The sequence below is a fragment of the Phoenix dactylifera genome, chromosome 18, assembly GCF_051530095.1.
Source record: "Phoenix dactylifera cultivar Ajwa chromosome 18, Ajwa_hap1_PhDact_Kaust_v1.1, whole genome shotgun sequence".
Taxonomy (NCBI): Eukaryota; Viridiplantae; Streptophyta; class Magnoliopsida; order Arecales; family Arecaceae; genus Phoenix; species Phoenix dactylifera.
Window position 1 is genome coordinate 17,470,879 of NC_143207.1, and position 17,675 is coordinate 17,488,553.

General features: G+C 36.9%; 1 protein-coding gene across 1 annotated transcript; it reads right to left on the reverse strand.

The window, feature by feature from the left end:
* Positions 1-838: 838 nt before the first annotated feature.
* LOC103714461 (uncharacterized) lies at positions 839-16,930 on the reverse strand. Its single transcript, XM_008801715.5, has 14 exons — positions 16,697-16,930; positions 14,668-14,723; positions 14,379-14,553; positions 14,034-14,135; positions 12,848-12,919; positions 11,548-11,664; positions 11,362-11,439; positions 9,014-9,076; positions 8,822-8,918; positions 5,180-5,258; positions 4,814-5,025; positions 4,101-4,246; positions 3,807-3,929; positions 839-1,215 (listed from the first exon to the last, which is right to left on the reverse strand). The coding sequence occupies exons 1-14, from the start codon at positions 16,781-16,783 to the stop codon at positions 1,063-1,065; spliced, it is 1,560 nt and encodes a 519-aa protein (XP_008799937.3). The 5' UTR covers positions 16,784-16,930; the 3' UTR covers positions 839-1,062.
* Positions 16,931-17,675: the final 745 nt, after the last annotated feature.

Here is a 17,675-nt window from a genome sequence, read left to right on the forward strand (position 1 = left end):
CTCACGCCGATGCTAAGAGTAATGGTTTTAAAGCAGTCTCTAGAACTGCCAGTGCTATCAATTTAGCTGGTGTAGATGATTATGCACACCTATGTATGATTGGATTCGACCGAGGGTTTCGGTAGGCTCGATATGGCATGCTGCCAGCATACCGTGCCGATTCCAACAGGATATGATGTGTCGATATAGATCCTATCATACTGACCTGATCTGTACCAAGACTGAAAATCTTGGATTCAACAACCAGGATTGCTCAACTTACAAGTATGAATTACCTCATAAAGTTATAAATGATCCTTTAATCAAGCCATCATGGACAGCTTGAGCTGCATATGTATATTCCTGGACTCTGCGAACAACTTGATTTTTTGTAAGAGATTAAACTGTCCAAGCTTGAATAAAACTTGATAATTATTTGAGCAGAAAATTGATACTAGTTTTGAATTCTCAAAAAGCCCTCACCATCACATTTAACAAAAACCTGGTATCTAACAGGGGAAAAAGAATCAATTGAAGCATTGTATTGTAATGAACAAAAACAACTTAAATGGAGAGAGATAACATGGAATCCGCTTGTGGTGAGGACAGCAGCGCAGCCTTCTCCAGCCTCGCCAACGACCCCCCACCAAAGCTCTGAGGTGAGTGTGGTACTGCAGTACATGAACCACCGGAGATCAAAACAAGCGCAACCCGGTTCATGCCATCTGATGCCTCATCATAGCCACGTGAATCATGGGGGATGTAGCAGGTTCTCAAAGAGAGAGGAGAGGTGAGTTCAAAGTTCATGCAATGCTTCTATGGGTTTATTGACATCAGGATGCAGTGGAGCACGTACGAGTGAAATGCAACAATTCGCATGGATAAGTGAGTATGTCATGTTACAGAAGACGAGCAGTACAAATGCGATGCAGTGAACCAAAACGAGCACCGTAAGAATCAATTGATTGAATGCAATTCAGCAAAATTATACGGATGAACAACGAAGGAAAAATACAATGTAATGCTGGAAGTGAAATGAAGAATGGAGACCCTCTTCATGATTTCTGCTGCATATTGTGGCTTCTAGCTATCGTACTTCTTTGGTTGGCGCCACTGTGCCAGACTTCTTGACAAAGAGCTAAGAAATGAAGCTTTAGGAGGACATAGCCTTTTCCCATAGAGATGCTTTCCTCCAAGGTCAGTCAAATTCGGACCATATTCCTTGGACCTTTCAATCTGTAGAATAATCCACATTACAACAAAAATGTTGATCCAACAATCTCTTAATAGCTGAAGGCAATGAATAAATGAGGAAAAATTTACAAATATTATCTGCATGAGGGCAGGTTTTTGGCAGAATTTTAAGGCTGACATGACGGCATCTGTCACTCAGGCAGCCAGTAAGGAAACTAGGACTTAATTCTATTGGGCTGATACTAAAACAACCAAGACATTTTTTTTGTTAGAATCTCCCCAGTCTCTTCTTCTGTGTTCTAAAATAGAAATATACTATGTGATATCTAATATAGTTCTTTGTTTTCACTATTTTTTGACTTTCACCATGATGCAATAGAGATCATGTGCGTCAAATTGCAAATTATTCTTTCGAGAATATCTATAAATACAAAGATATCAGACAATAATATATGAATGTAGTCTCTATCTTAACTGGGAGATTACATACATTTGTGAACAAAGATATGCCATCTATTTGACCAAAAACTTAGATGGTGTATCCGATTTGCACCATATGGGCCCATTGCTTGGTGCAATGGTAAAAAGCTTGGGCTGACAAGAAAAATGGCCTAGGTTCGAGTCTTGGGACAGCCACTTTGTGCCAAACAATATTAAAGATTAGGTCTGCCCCCAGTCCGTCCCTTTCAAGACCCTAGATTGCTGGGACCAAAGTTGGTAACGACCCTCTATCTGATCTGCACCATATTAGTATGTTTGATTACACATGTTGCTTTCAATCCCACCGGTCCTAGATTTCATAAGGTTTCTCAGTTTTCAATTCACAATTGGATCTATGAAATAATCAAGTCCCGAAGTACATACTCCAAATGTTTTGGGTGTATAGTAAAGAAAGAATCTAAGATACTACCTGCTTGGCATTCAAGAACCAGCATGTGCATGTTTAACACCTAAAGAGACTCAAGTTCTCAAAAGAAGATTGAACTGAATACTAGGCAGTATTGAAAGCTAGCTCTTTGAGTACCTCTTAGTACTCTTCGAGACCTTTGCCTACTTGAGTAGTTATTAGTTGCCTCAAGCGTAAATTCCTCATGTCAAAGACTCTGGTTCTTCCCATCAATGACTACCAATTATGACAATATTTCTTCTATAAACCGAAAGTGTGTTATAATCAAATAGTTCCTCCATTTGAGTAGCTAAAACAGGAACATCTCACTTTCATTATGTTGACCTTTCCTTCCCTGTAGTTTACATTGTCATTTCTTATTAGTCTCTTGTCTGTCCGCAAGCTGATAAATCTTCAAATTTCTAAGTGTCTCTCTCCTCAATAATTGTCAAAATAACGTTTTAACTATCTTTAATTGTCCCACATCCATCTCAACATTTTCATATACATGACGGTCATCTTATAGATATGCAGCCTGCTTATTGCTATATTCTTCTATTCTTTTGAATATGAGTAGACAAAAATATTACTATGGAATGGAGGATATTAAGGGTATTGCAAAATATTTTGACGTATTATAAAAATTATCACCAACTCTTGTTGGCATGTAATAATAGGCTAGATATTTAAAAGCACCTAACATATCATTCATCATAAATATAATCGGAAGATCCAACCTTTTACCCTTGTTTTTCTGCATTGCCAGTTTACCCATAATCAATCGGTGGCATTCTGAACTTACGATCACCAGTATTATTGAAATCATCAAATGCACTACAGGGAGCAGTAAAGTTGAGAACATTATTCATATTTCATCAAAAATATGGAATATTATGTGAACATTTCTTCTCCAATACCCACTGTTGACCTTTTAAATGACTAACTTGCTCTACCATCTTCTCACTTTTCCTTCTCCAGCCAAAAGCCTGCCACTAAATGAGCAATTATCTGTGTAATCCTATGTCAAACTACAGCCATTTTGATTTTGACATCCCTATGTGAAGATGAACGAGTGACATAATACTGAGTTCCTTAAGTCATACAAACTGATCTTTCACATTTGCCGACAGGGATATAGTTCAATGGTAATTTCAGGGCACAAAACCTTATTTGTTGAGTGGAAACATTAAGATATTTTTCAATAAAAACAGTCATTACACTTTTATATTTTGTTCATAACCCATAGTCAGTACAATCCTGAGACTTATCGCTAAAAATAAAAGAAAAGATGAACATGTTAGATTTCTCATCAGAATTTGAGAAGGCTACAAATGATCTTTTCCGTCACAATTATTGTTGATAACCAAAGGAGGCAAAAAGAAAATAGTGTGAATTAGTGTAACCGATCAGTTAGCAAAAAAATTGGTGCATGACTGCTCCAACTAGTTCTTTCTCAAATCTAATTTTAGTATTACTTCAAGGCTTACTACACCTTCCCCTCGAGTAACACAAAATTCTATATAATATGTGGGCAAAAGTAGCCATCTTTTACATAACTTACAGTATTTTTCCCTCCATATGATCCATCTCAAGTTGTCAACCTTATTAGTCAGATTTCTTATGTTATGTCGCAGAAAATAAGATATTTCAATAGAAGATGGTAAAATAACAAACAGATTTTCATATCCCAAAAAAATGGATATGCTGCCTAGCTAGAGCAAAACCTTAGTATAGTTGAGTCACATACCTTGCAAATTTTTCCATTTTTCAAGTGGTACCGAATACCAGACCAGTTTATAGACTGTGTAAAATGTGAATGCATTGCAGAGATGGGGTATAAGAAGTTGTCTACCAGCATAGCAATAAATACCTGCTCACCAGATATTCAAGTACAGAATGAATTAGATATAAATGGGCAAATTCCTATAAGCTAAGGTGAGAAAAAAAATACTGGTGTCTATAGATCTAATATCTGTGTCGACATAAATGAAGAGCAACATTATCTGTTCCCAACAACTCAAAAGGCACAAGAAATGCTTACAAGTCCCCAGTTATATGAACCAAGTGAGACGCTTGGCCCCTCTGGAGATAACAAGTTGCACAAATAGATCTCCACCTTCGTCAGGTTCCACATTGAAGCAAGTTCTAGAACAGTACATATAAACAAGCAGCCAGCTAGTGCAAGACCTGGAAAAGGCAATCGATATATCGTAAGCACTGATCAAGATTAATGAAATAAGGTCAGAAAATTAAAACAATGTCATAACTTAAATTCTTCTTTGCTTTTTTGAGAGTGTTATAACTTATAAGCAACTATCGTAATCTGCTTCTGAATTTCTTTGATCATTGAGTCAGGAAGTGGAATCAACCACTAAAAGGTGCTGAAGGAGATGAAGAAGAAACAATTAAATAATCAACAACATCTGATCCTATCAAACCCATCACAATGCCAAACTTCCAATTAGTAAATATGATAATTTCTGCCTATTATTCCAGTACCTATTTTCAACAAATGTTCCCACCTAATGTGAAGTTTTTGCAGCCCAAATGGATGAGTTTGCTACTCGTGGGTATCTCTGATATTTCTTAAATCTCTAAATCATTTTTTTTTTCTTCATGTGATTTCAATTAAGAGCATTTACTTACAAAGTTGTTAAACATCATAAAAAGAAAAAGCATAGTCACATGCACAAACGTAAAGAGATTTTTCCAATTAACCAGGTCCAACTTAAAAATAGTAAATAACGTGCTCACCACAAGATGAGGCAGATGTTTCCTTTGAAAGAGAATCACTAAATGGTGCTCTTAAAGCTGCTGCAAGATGTATCAATGCCATAAAGTATGGCAAAACAAATGACCAGGATAAATAGCAGTGCGAAGAAAACAGTGCACGGTTCATCAGCCAGTTAACCTTAGATACGTAGGACTCCAGAACAAAGGTTTGCTTCCTTAGGTAATTCCAGTATCTGCAAAAGAATGACAAATGAATAGAAGATAATATCATATTTTTTGTGACAAATTATGAGAGCAAAAATCACACACCTTGGAAAGCTAAGATCACAATGAATAGAAGATAATAGCGCATTTGTTGTGACAAATTATGAGAACAAGATCACAGACCTTGGAAAGCTAAGATCGCTTGCAAGAGGATGGGGAAAGACAGCTACTGGTGGCGAACTAATAAGCCTCTTATGTTGCCCTGCAAATGAAATGGGTTATATTAATTTGGAAAAAACAGGATTATTTACATGGTCTGTCTATATTACATTGGTTACATGCTTGACCAAATGGCATGGTTAACCTTTGGTCAAGATCTGAAAGTAAGAAAACAGAAAAGCATAAAGTTACTATATTCTCCAATATGGTTTTCAGAAGGAATAGATTAATTCTTTGAATGACTGTTCATTACATAGGATTTCATACTTAGGAGGATCGACATTAATTTGGACAGGGCACGATTTATACGGAGATCTTCTGATTCCACCATGATGTAATTTTAACAAGAGTATGCTAAAGCTAATGGAAAATTCAGCTAATTATAGTGTTATAGTTAACTCCATGGTTTAAACATTTCCTCAGAATATTCTGTTCTTTGGGCATGGCAAGCCAAAAATCAAGATAAATAGTTAAAGGTTTTATATGATGGCATCAGTCTAATTTTATCGATGAATATATATATATATATATATACATATTATTCTGTTCTTTGGGCATGGCAAGCCAAAAATCAAGATAAATAGTTAAAGGTTTTATATGATGGCATCAGTCTAATTTTATTGATCACGTTATCATCAGTGAATAACCTTAACTTTACCTAACGAGCTGTATCCTACCTGATATAGATTTGGATTAATAATCAAAGTATGTCCCTTAAAGTTTGAGAGATTGGCTCTCAACCTAATGTCAAGCATTTAATTTTATGTCAAATTCCAAGCCAAGGCATCTTTAGTATAAGAAAGGCTTACCATGAAACTTAGAAGATAAACTGACAAGTATGAGGAGACCAACCTGCTTGGTCATGCAATTATCATCCATGGATACAAATCTTTTTGTTATTTAATTTCTTATGTTTCTTTTTTCCAAGATTTGAAATGTCAACTGAAACTGAATTGTTTTGTTTTATCCAATTGTGGAAAACTTTGTTATTTACCACCAGCTTAGTAGTGCTAACCAGTTTCAACAGCAACAGGCCAAAAATTAACCATGAATGCTAAAGTTAATTGCTACTTTGTGATCGGTACAATTTAGAATAATTTCTTTATGTCTTTAAGCATATCTGCTAAAAAGCATTGATTTTGAGTCTTGATCTTTTGCGCTCCCTTTTAATTTAATAGAGGCAGAACTTAATCGCAGATAATAAATCTAACTCTTGCAGATAAAAAATCTAACTCCCAGATAATACTTTTTTAATGATTAATCATGGACCTTTTATAATGTTTTTAGATGATTGTAGTGTCTAAAGCTTGGTTCCAAGAAGTTGAGAAAGACAACAACTTTGTGATCGGAACGATTTAGAATAATTTCTTTATGTCTTTAAGCATATCTGCTAAAAAGTATTGATTTTGAGTCTTCATCTTTTGCGCTCCCTTTTAATTTAATAGAGGCAGAACTTAATTGCAGATAATAAATCTAACTCTTGCAGATAAAAAATCTAACTCCCAGATAATACTTTTTTAATGCTTAATCATGGACCTTTTATAATGTTTTTAGATGATTGTGGTGTCTAAAGCTTGGTTCCAAGAAGTTGAGAAAGACAACAACTTCTAGATGAACAAGACATTTTATTTAGAGAGTTCACAAGGGTGAAGTGGGGAGAAGTAGGGGTGGAAATGGGTTGGGGAGGGTCGAGTGCAGGTTGGGGTCAACATCCAATATGGCCTTAACCTGAACCTAACCCAACAGCCAAGGGTGACTGGAAACAGCTGGCATCTTAGCTTAGAAGACCCGGACCCAACCCTTTTACCCATTTAAACCCAGTACATGTGATTTCCAAATTGTCTAATACAGAGCTTGTTTTGAGGCTACAATTTTTTGAGAGAAGCTTTGGGCCATGTTCTGTTCTTTATTTTTGAGTTGATTTTTCATAATAGGAAATAATGTACTTGACTTTATTCTGAGATTTAGTTTTAGCCTTTACCATTAATAAGATTAGTTGTGAACCTTGAAGAAACTGGCCCAAAATCACATAATTTTATGCCAGCCTAGCTTCAAAATAATCAATAGCATGGGCACTATGGACATCATTGATCCAAATGCAAACCGACACACTAGTGGGTGACGGAGGCCTAGTCCGTTCCCGACCTATGGACCAAAGGGTCAGGTTAAATAGGTGGGTCAGGTAATGTCGGTTGTCTACATGGGTCGATCAAGTTCCCAAATAATGGATTCACGAGATTCAAGCTCAAAAATTTGAATCTGAGGCTAAATCTTCCACCCATTTAGACAAAGTGTTTATGATTGTAGTCTTATATTCTGAGGCTAAATCTTCTACACATGTTGGTACTTGGTGCGCAATATGACAGTAATTAGCAATCAAGTTCATATCCTTAGCCACTCTATGCTGTATTACATATATAGACAATCACAATTTTAGTTATTAAACAATTGGATTATTTTTAAAAATTGAATGATATATTACATTTCAAATTCATACATATATGAACCTCTAGCGCCTTTGTTATTTTCTAAATAATTATAATTTTTTATACTTTCAATGTACAATACTACAGCAAAAAATCATAAATCCAAAGATTCCAAACAATATGAAAATAGTTAAAAGCTACGTGATGTATGCTTCTTGACTTATTCTACATTTACCTTATTTTTTCTTGATTTTCCCTTTTTTCTTCTAAGTTTGCTGGTCAAACTCCAAAACTTGAGCCAAACCTATCAAAGTCGATACTTGATGGGCCTGACAGAAATTAGAATTGAAACCAAGAATTTGTGCCTTTCCTATTTTATTTGTGGTTGTATTTAATTTAGAATTTTATCACAACACTTGAACCTAGTCTTTTTTACCTTTTTGGGGACTTATGCATATATACCCTTCAACAAGTGCTTAATTGTTATTTACACCTCAGAAAGTGAAAGAGCGCATAAATTTTTTTTAAAGTCTGCAATTGCATATATGGCCCTCCAAATTCTAAAAATTGCATATATGCCCAAGTAAGAACCATATTTTCTCCCCTCCAAGGATTTTTTCCATATGTACTCTTAAAGAAGAGGTTATTTACTTAATTCACACGTGCAAAATGAAAAGTATATATACACTATTCACACAAAATGTCAGATATTTGCCTTGAAGTTTAAAAAAACTTAAACATAGCTGAGGGCAAGAAAAGTCAATGAAGATAGAGCTAGCTATTAGCCTGGCCAAAAAAAGATTAGAATAGCAAATATGAAAGCAAAATGAGAAAGGTATACATGTAAATTTTAGTATTTTGATGGGGCATAGATGCACTATCTATCTTTTAAGGTCAAAAATTCATCTTGTAGATTCATAATTAGAGAAGCAAAAGACAATGTTGAATTTATTATTTTTCCGAACTAAGTCGACACTGAGATGAGCATCATCTCAAAAACAAAAAACAAAAAAAACATAAATAGATATTCAATCAACTAACAGGTACCTATTTAACCCCTGGAACATGAATCTCTACAGTGAAAACACAAATTTTCGAAGTGCGCCTATAAGCTCTAGCACAAAAAAGATGTGAATAGGGTAAACTTCACTTCATATGCATAGTTAGACCAAACTATTACCAGCTATTGCTGCTAGGGTCATATCATCTGAGTATCCACCATCTCGAAGTCCACTAACAACACCATATAAGTCCTTTCTAAAATCTTCAGCATGCATCTAAAAAGATAAAACAGGTAAATAAGAACTACAAGAGCTGAAATTTGGTTTACATTTCCATTCAGGAGCAAAAGAAGCTAAGATGCAAACATTACCATCATGCAGCCTCCCCACAAAAAGAAAGTCTTTCCACCAGTTGCAAATCCCATTGAACAAGGCTGAAGTTCCACTATTCATCAGTATAATCATAATGGTGGAACAATAAGAAAAATTAACAAATTATGCAAATAGTGGCATAATACCATATGCAGCAAATGAGGTTTAAGAACATATATACATCCCTCCCCAGCTTGTGAAAATATAAGATACAACATGTTGAGCAAGAAAGGATGGTTGCAATGGAGAAATTGCGGAGAAGTCAAACTAAAATATGCCACACCCCACACAACAAGTACTGAAAGATGTGTAAGATGAATGCAATAATGTTAAGTATACAAAACATATTACCACCCACTTTCAGACTCATCATGGATCAGACACCAAAAATTTGTACTATGACTTCTGGAAGTGAGATATGGCAATTCTCAACTTGGTGCATTTTCAGACAAGCAAAAAAAGCAACCAGCAGTCCTTGCTGTTTGAAACCCAGAACTGTTCAGAGGACTTTTCCACAATGATTGATAAGCCGTATATATGTGCCAAAGGTCATTGTACTATCACCAATAGAAAGGAAAAGGAACTAGATTTCAGCAGTGTTGCTAGGATATACAAGAAATTCCAAGAGATTGACCTTTTACTAATTTTAGGATCAACATCCCATTTCTTTAATTTATATGTGGAGCACACACAAATATTTAGTATTATCTTCAACTCTCATTCTTTTACCGCCCACAAACAATAGACTAACGTATTGCTTAGGTATGGATACAAGCATGATTGTAGAAGAAGTATATGATCTGATCAGTAGACAGTACAAACAGAAGGGAGAGGACACAGAAGATCCATGTTCACAAAATGGAAAACAGTCAAGCTGTGGTTCTAGGAATTTCTATAGATAAATCTGGTAATTAAGTGATCCTAGAAGATCCAACTTAATTTTGGCCGATGGAATAAAGTAGGCCACAAATAAAACCGGGAATATGAGAAAAAAATTAAAAATTAGGCAGCTCTTCAGATCACGATTAGTGGAGAGATTCCGAGATAATGAAAATTGCAATTGGTCATCACTAAACATATTTTTCTGAGATATATGAGGAGAGAAAATGGATGTGTATAAAATAAGTCAACAAAGCATTTAGAGATATACACAGTCAAGAAAATGCAAGTATCACAATCATTTGATGCACCAAGGACCAGTCATGAGTTATCTTTTTTTAGAAAAAAAAAAGATGAAATGCTTGTTAAAGGTGAAAAGTGCAAGAAAGTGAACAATGAGTAAGCTTCAGGTTTTGATAGGACAATCATGCTCAACTCCATGCAAGAAAGAGACACATAAGATTAAGCTGGAAAATCTATATAGACATAAGAACTAGACTATATAACTGATATGCAAATACTTAAAAGAGAGATAGATTGGATGCAGCATAACATGTGAACAGTTGTACTGTCTATGCGTGTTTCCTAATTGCAAGCTAACATGTGACTCAAGCGGCTTTGGAGGACAAGCATTCTCAACTGATGAGTGCTTGTCCATCATCTTGCCAACCCCAGACAGTTGGGACTAGACTTTTCACTTCTGTCACAGCATATTACCAATGAGTATTGAAGTTTATCAAAATATTCATAATATTCCAGGTAAAATTATCAAAATATATAGTTTTCTAGAGTTTCTACAAGATAAACAGATGACAGACAGAGGTATCAAGTATTAGATTTTGCCTCATGACAAGGAATAAAATAAATTAGTAATAGAAAAAATAGTGGTGAATTGTTTACAAGATTATTATTACTATGGGTAGTTTCTTGATGCCAAACTTTTCTAATAGAACTTAGATTGCATAATTAACCATATTTGGAAAAGATATAAAGATGGAAATAAAGGTGAAATAACACTAGTTGCTTATAGTTATATAGTTTAGGTTATAATATAGAACAAAAATGAAAGAAAATCAGCTCAAAATAACTTAGTAACAGAGACAACCTTCTGTTGAAGAGCAACTGAAAATTGGAGAAACATCATAGGTTGGCACCAATACACTCTTCTTTGTGAGGCTTGTGCCTTCAGAGTTTACCAAGAATGAAGAATAGATGAAGCTTTTATAACATTATACAATTTGGTTTTACAGAAGTCACTAGTGTGCTAGCCGTGGTATAGCTCATGACAACCCGTAGGTGAACAGTTTCGTGCAAAGGGAAGAATGCAGTTATACTGCTTGATGTGATGATATTGCAAGGTGAAGGCAAACACAAGAGCTGGTAACCAAAGACACATTTCTAAATTAAGACTCCAGAAGCAAGGTATTTACGTGTAAGCATGGAAATTGCCAATCTAAATGCATCATACCATATGATATTCATATATGCAGTAACTCCCTAAGCTTCCAGAAGGCAAATCAAGAGGATATCCAGTTTGAATAAATATCTGTACCACAGAACAAAGATTTTACATGGTGCCACTGAATGATCCAAATTAAAATAAAAAGGCAATAATAAAGTAAAAACAGATGTGAGAAAACATGAGAATGAGTACCTCATGATTCTTTTCCATTTCTCTTGTAAGGGCCCCAATTGACCCTGGATGCAGCCTAACATCATCATCTAGAAACAAAACATACTTGCTGTCTTTATGCATCCTTTCAACACCAACCTGTATTAGACAGTGTATTGTGCATCACTATGCCGCACTGTTTAGATGGAATACAGAAACTCAATTGTTGGGAGACAGTATATGGCACATATGACATTAAAGATATGTTGACACAATCAAAGCATGAGTTAACACCTTACAGCATTAAAAGTACAAAAGTCAAAATTGCATTTGCAACTATAACTTGCAAGAGATATTTAGTTCAGTACTTGCCAACATTGTTAAGACATATCATTTCAAAGGGTTGTTATGGTATCATACAATAGTATTACTCTCAGCATCACCTCTTAATGCGCTCCAAGCTACTAGTTAGTGATGCAGGAACATTCTTTCAACCTATTGAGTTCTTCCTGTTTTAAATAAACATGCACCAAAGTAGTTTATGCCAAGTTTCGTTGAACCATCCCAAACCTCCTAGTTTAGGGCATACAATACCAAATTGGTGCAGAACCAGGACACTAGGGCCTCTTGATTTAGTCTCAGGTTCAAACCGGGGCCAAACAGGGTTGAACTGATCAGTTCCACCTAGTTTTAAGTGCTTTTAGGAAATTGCAGGACCGAACTAGGCTGAACAAATTCCTCTACTATTTAAACTACTCCACGTTCCCAATCCGAGCCTATTCGATCTCTCACCTCTCACTCGCAAGCATGCTGCCCCAACCGCTCTCGCGTGCGCATGCACGAGCACCAAATGGCAGCGGCTATGGTAATGATGATGACAATGGCCAAGCCCTAGACTGTCTCTACCTCAGTGTGATTTTTATAACGCGGTAATGATAATGATAACAAGAAGGAGAATAAAACAATCACAACTTGGGATTCGAAGAAGTTCAAGACTCAAGGCGTAATCATTTATATGTTGTAATAAAAAAGCTATACAATGTTGAATAACATGTATACTTCATTCATAATTAAGATGTATCACAACATTCATGCAATTTTTGGAGAATATTTAGGCTGACAAATTCCCTGTCACTGATATCTTCTAATATCTCCCATGTTTGATTTGTTCCCAACTGAAAGGTATGTCTCCGGGAAACTTCATCATAATTCTTAAGAAAAGGCTTGGTAAGTTTGAAAGTAAACTTAAACCAAAAAGCATTTAGCATAAAACATTGTCATGCTTAAGAAGTATTCTGCACCTGCTTTTACAAATAAGAGAAGGTATAAACACTTTACATACTAACTGATTATGAATTTTCTGACTGCAGGTTGTTGACAACCCAGCTACTATAATCTTCGCATCAACACTGTCCTGAAAATGATCAAGAGCATATTGTCAAGACATGCAACAAGACAAAGGATCAAGCACAATCAAAACCATATGCCACTATAAGTTAAAAACAATCTATATGAAACATCAGACATACTAGCAGTTCCACACATATGTTGATAATTATATAAAAAGTAAACTGCAACATATGCTTGTAAGACTGGAAACAGGATCAAATCAGACTCATAATGGAAGTAAGAAACTTTAGTAGTAAAGTAGAACTAAAGATGAAAGCAAGGGTTTAAAAGCCACTGCCAGTAGCCATGCCAGTCACCTGCTGACATGATGGCATGTACATGCCATGCCATATGCCTTTTCATGCCAAAGCAGGAAAAAAAAGAGAACTTAAAAGATATTTTTAATTGAAAATATTGAAAAATGGATTCAATGTGTTCTTATCAGATGTTTCGGTGCTGGTACAAGCTTGACACGGTATGTGCCAACCAACATGGACTATCATGGTTGGCCTTGAAATGTTGGATGAATGGAAGCATAGTGAAATTTTTTTTTTTTTTTTTTGTGCGGGGGGGTGGGGGGGGGAGGTATTGTGGGATCAATTGATAACTTCTGCTGGAAATCTTGATAACTTATGTGGGGGGGGGGGGGGGAGGTATTGTGGTATTGCGGGGGGGGGGGGGGGGGGGGGGGGGGGGGGGGAGGTATTGTGGGATCAATTGATAACTTCTGCTGGAAATCTTGATAACTTATGTGGGGGGGGGGGGAGGTATTGTGGTATTGCGGGGGGGGGGGGGGGGGGGGGGGGGAGGTATTGTGGTATCAATTGATAACTTCTGCTGGAAATCTTGAAGAAGACAAGGTCAGATATATGCAGCCATGTACATGTATCATATTTTTTAAGAAAAAACTCAGAAAAGCCTAAGTTCTTCCATTGCAAAATCCCTTCAATTTTGACAGATAAATAATTTTTCTAGTTTCTAATTTAAAAACAATAACATACAAATTTATTTAAAGATTAAAAAAATGTTGGCAGATAGTGATGGTTAGCTAGTTGATAACTGAATAATAAAGCAGCAGCATGAAACTACTCCTAATTGTATGAAAAGCAAAAGGCTTAGTCGAAAGAACTGTGCCCTACCTCATACTCATAGATTAGCTTACATACAGAATGGTAAGCCGGATCATTAGTGCTTTCAACTACAAAAAGGAACTCCAGAGGTCCTCCATAAAGAGAAGTAATCTGTATTTAGACATGCGTGAAACAATACTTCAATTAGGTCAGATAAAATGAATGTGAATGAGCATGTACACCACAGACATGCTAATTTTCAAGTGTGAATAGAATACTTTTCCCCAAATTTATCTAAGAGCATGGAAGGGTAGAAATAACAAATGATATCTTTTTCCCTTCCTTTTTTTCCCTCCAAAGCAAAAGTTCCAATGTAGTAACTAGAAAGCTTCCGGAAAATTATTTAGAACTTACTTGACTTCTCCAATTCTGCAAATTATGTTGTCCAAAGCCCTTCAAAGGCATGACAACTGACACCCCAGGCAAGTTCAGCTGAGCAGAGTGCTCAAGATCATTAATATCTTCACAGACAAATGCAAAATTATTACCATCTTCAATGTTGCGCTTCATGCGCCGTATTTCTCTACTCCTAAGAAAGATCAAAAAAGCGATATTTAGGTTGAGTTCACTATTAATTGTCAGATGTCTTGCAATGCAAATGTTAACAGTTATCTTTCACTATGTCTTCAAGAATCAGAAATACCTGACAAAGGCAGCGAAACTCCATCCAATAGCAAGGGTTAAACAGATAACACACCCCTGTGAGTACAGAAGGAAAATGAATTCTTTAATCATTTAAAACTGACCATGGCCACATCAAATAAAGAGAACAATCTTGATGGTTAAAAATAAACTGCCTACAAAAGTAAAAAGCACTGGATGAAACGGGAGGCAGTGATATTTTTCCAAAAATACATGATGACTAACATAGGCAGGTCAACTTTATAACGTAAAGAGCATCTGCAAAAAGGCAACCCTTTAAGCTTATCAAATCTTTATTAGAGGAGATTTCAAACTCAAAAGGAGCACAGTCAATATCCAAAATAATTAACTACTGAATCCAAATAGCTTTGCATAGAAATTGTCCCATGCTTAGGAAATGTCCCAATTAAATTAACAAATTATGAAAAGTACATCTAAGGAAAAAATTGTAAAATATCTATATTCCTTTGCACATCTAAACTATAACATAAAGACTGGCCGTTAATCACATGGAAGGCATGTCAAGTGTTACTACTGCTTGCAAGCAGAGCCTTCCAAGAAGCATTTCAATGGAAGGACAGCCTCGTTATAACAGATAATATACCTTTCGCAAAATTACGGAATGAAGGAGCTCAGAGTTTCTACAAACTCCTGCTGGAATTTGTTCTACCTTCATATCGTAGATACTTCTGCATGTTCAGACTACTCTCATCACCTTACCATACTGACTTGATTTGTTCTCATATATCAGTTTTTTCTAGTTTGTATTTCATCTTGAATATATAGAATTTCTAATGACCGCCAGTAGGAAAAAAACATGTTATTGTTGCAAATTATTATGAATGATCGAGCTGTGTATATAACAGAGAGAGAGAGATGACCCAAAAGTGTGACTCAAATCTATAATGACTCATCCTGACCCCTTGCTCGGAACCCTATTGTAGCAACAAATTACCTCAATCACTAGGATGGAGCCGTCTCTTCCCATGGATAATAACCTCCACCATTTTTACATTAACCTGCAACACCTCCATCCAGTGGCTTCATAGCATAACCCAGAGAGCATTGACCAACCACCCACAGAAACAGCAACAGATTGCAATGATCTCATAAACTAATGGCTGTCAAAAGCCCCTCTCCTTGTTTCTGACTGTGCCTCCCAGCAGCAAACTTGATTTTGGAGATCAATCTCCAAATACACCCCTGCATAGCTTCTCTTGCTCCCCCATCTCATTCACCTAGAAAGATGCTGGGGCAACCAGCTTATCAACAACAACTTTTGGCTGTCTTTCTTCATTAGAAAGCCTCCTCTCCTCTCATTCAAGTCTTTCCACCCTGGGCCCCAAACCTTCCCTTACAACCATCACCTGCCACTCTGTATCAGATACGATGGACCAAAAATCCACAGTCCTCCTTGATTCTTCGGAATCCTGGGCTTGCAATTCACAATCCCCGCCATCTGTAGGGTTCAAAACGCCTGGCATACCTTTCTTAGAATCCTAAAACTCGCACTTTGTAGCTAAACACAGTATTATAATACTCTAAACCTTCTTGTTGTGTGATTCGCTAAGTCAGTGACACAAAAGGTTCGTCCAAACTCTCGGCTTCTAAAATCTATCTCCTCATTGAAAAACATAGAGATCTCAAATATAACATCTTTTCGAAGCATGAGACCAGAACCTTTTTTCTAGAGAGAGAGAAGACTGATTTGAGTCACCCTATTCCAGAAACAACAAATATCTATCACAACCAAGAGTCAGATACCGACACAAATCAGCATCCGATCAATCCAAGACCCTTGAAATATAAACCAACCAAAAAGCAGAAATACAAGGGAAAAGGCTAGCTCCTTTTGCATCCAAACTACATTTCCATCAATCAAAACGAAAATACACATAATATAATGCTGCCATCACAGCAGAACATAAACTTTCCGAGCAGCAACACCGAGTTCTGACATCCAGAGGCCAAAACCATGCAGGCGAAGAAACCAAAAACATACATAGAGAGACCTCCGAGCAACAATGTACCTGGATCTGGATGAAGATGGCAAGACGGCTACAACAAGCTCCGCTCGCCGCCGCCAAGAACGCATCCAGACCCTCCAATGTCGCCATTTCCTCCTCCCTTCACCCCCGATTTCGCCAAGATTATAAGCCCTAGCCACCCCTCCGACGCCTTCACACCTCCATGTACGCGAGAGATAGACGGAAAAGGGGGTGAAGCGAAGAAAGCTCGGGCCCCGATCTCTGCTCTTTGGACGGGAAAAGAAGCGGTAAGGGCAAAGCCCCCAAAATAAACCAATTAAATAATTAATTAAACATAAACCCGTATCCCACAATAAAATATTATTAAGTAAACACCCTCTCTTCTTCTTCTTAGCAGCTCCACCCTACCAGAAGAATGTTCGATACGGACAAAAATGACCATGTGTTGGGCATTTCGGTCGGTTTTACTTATACCCTTCCCACCCGTAGGCTGGCTCGGTGACTCCTCTAGGCTTCGACACGAACCCTCCATGTGAGTACGTCACATCTGGCACCACCGAGACTATCAGCGGACCAGTAGCCCTTCCAAACTCCGTGTCCGAACAGAAAGCATCCGGTCTCTTCAATTTAATCAACCCCCGCGCATTTCGAACTCGGAACCACTTAGTTGGAAGTAAGACCCTGTTCCGTTGAGCTACCATCTCAGTGATGAGTAAACATCCTCTTAGCCCCACTACTTTTACCCCACAACCTCCTCGATCATCCCAAAACCGGTTTTTATTCCGGCTCTTCTTGAGGGTTCAGTGATTAATTCCAATATTGTTGGGGGTGGTTTGGGGGACGCATAACATTTGATGCAGGATAAATGGAGAGACAGGGGAGGAGAGGAAGAGGAGGAGAGACCATTGCGGGCTCGTGGTCGACAAGGGTTGGACGATGGATGACACGTGTCAATTTAAGATTTATTCTCACATATTTTCTTAATCCAACTATGAGATCCGATTCAAATCCATTCAAATCT

What these genes read in the sequence shown, in the direction of transcription:
- LOC103714461 (XM_008801715.5), bottom strand. Translation starts at nt 16,783, where the DNA reads ATGGCGACATTGGAGGGTCTGGATGCGTTCTTGGCGGCGGCGAGCGGA. An exon ending in AGAAAATTCATAATCAGTTA is followed by an intron (nt 11,665 to 12,847) that starts GTATGTAAAGTG and finishes TGTCTAATACAG; the next exon opens with GTTGGTGTTGAAAGGATGCA. An exon ending in GCATATATGAATATCATATG is followed by an intron (nt 9,077 to 11,361) that starts GTATGATGCATT and finishes GTGGAACTTCAG; the next exon opens with CCTTGTTCAATGGGATTTGC.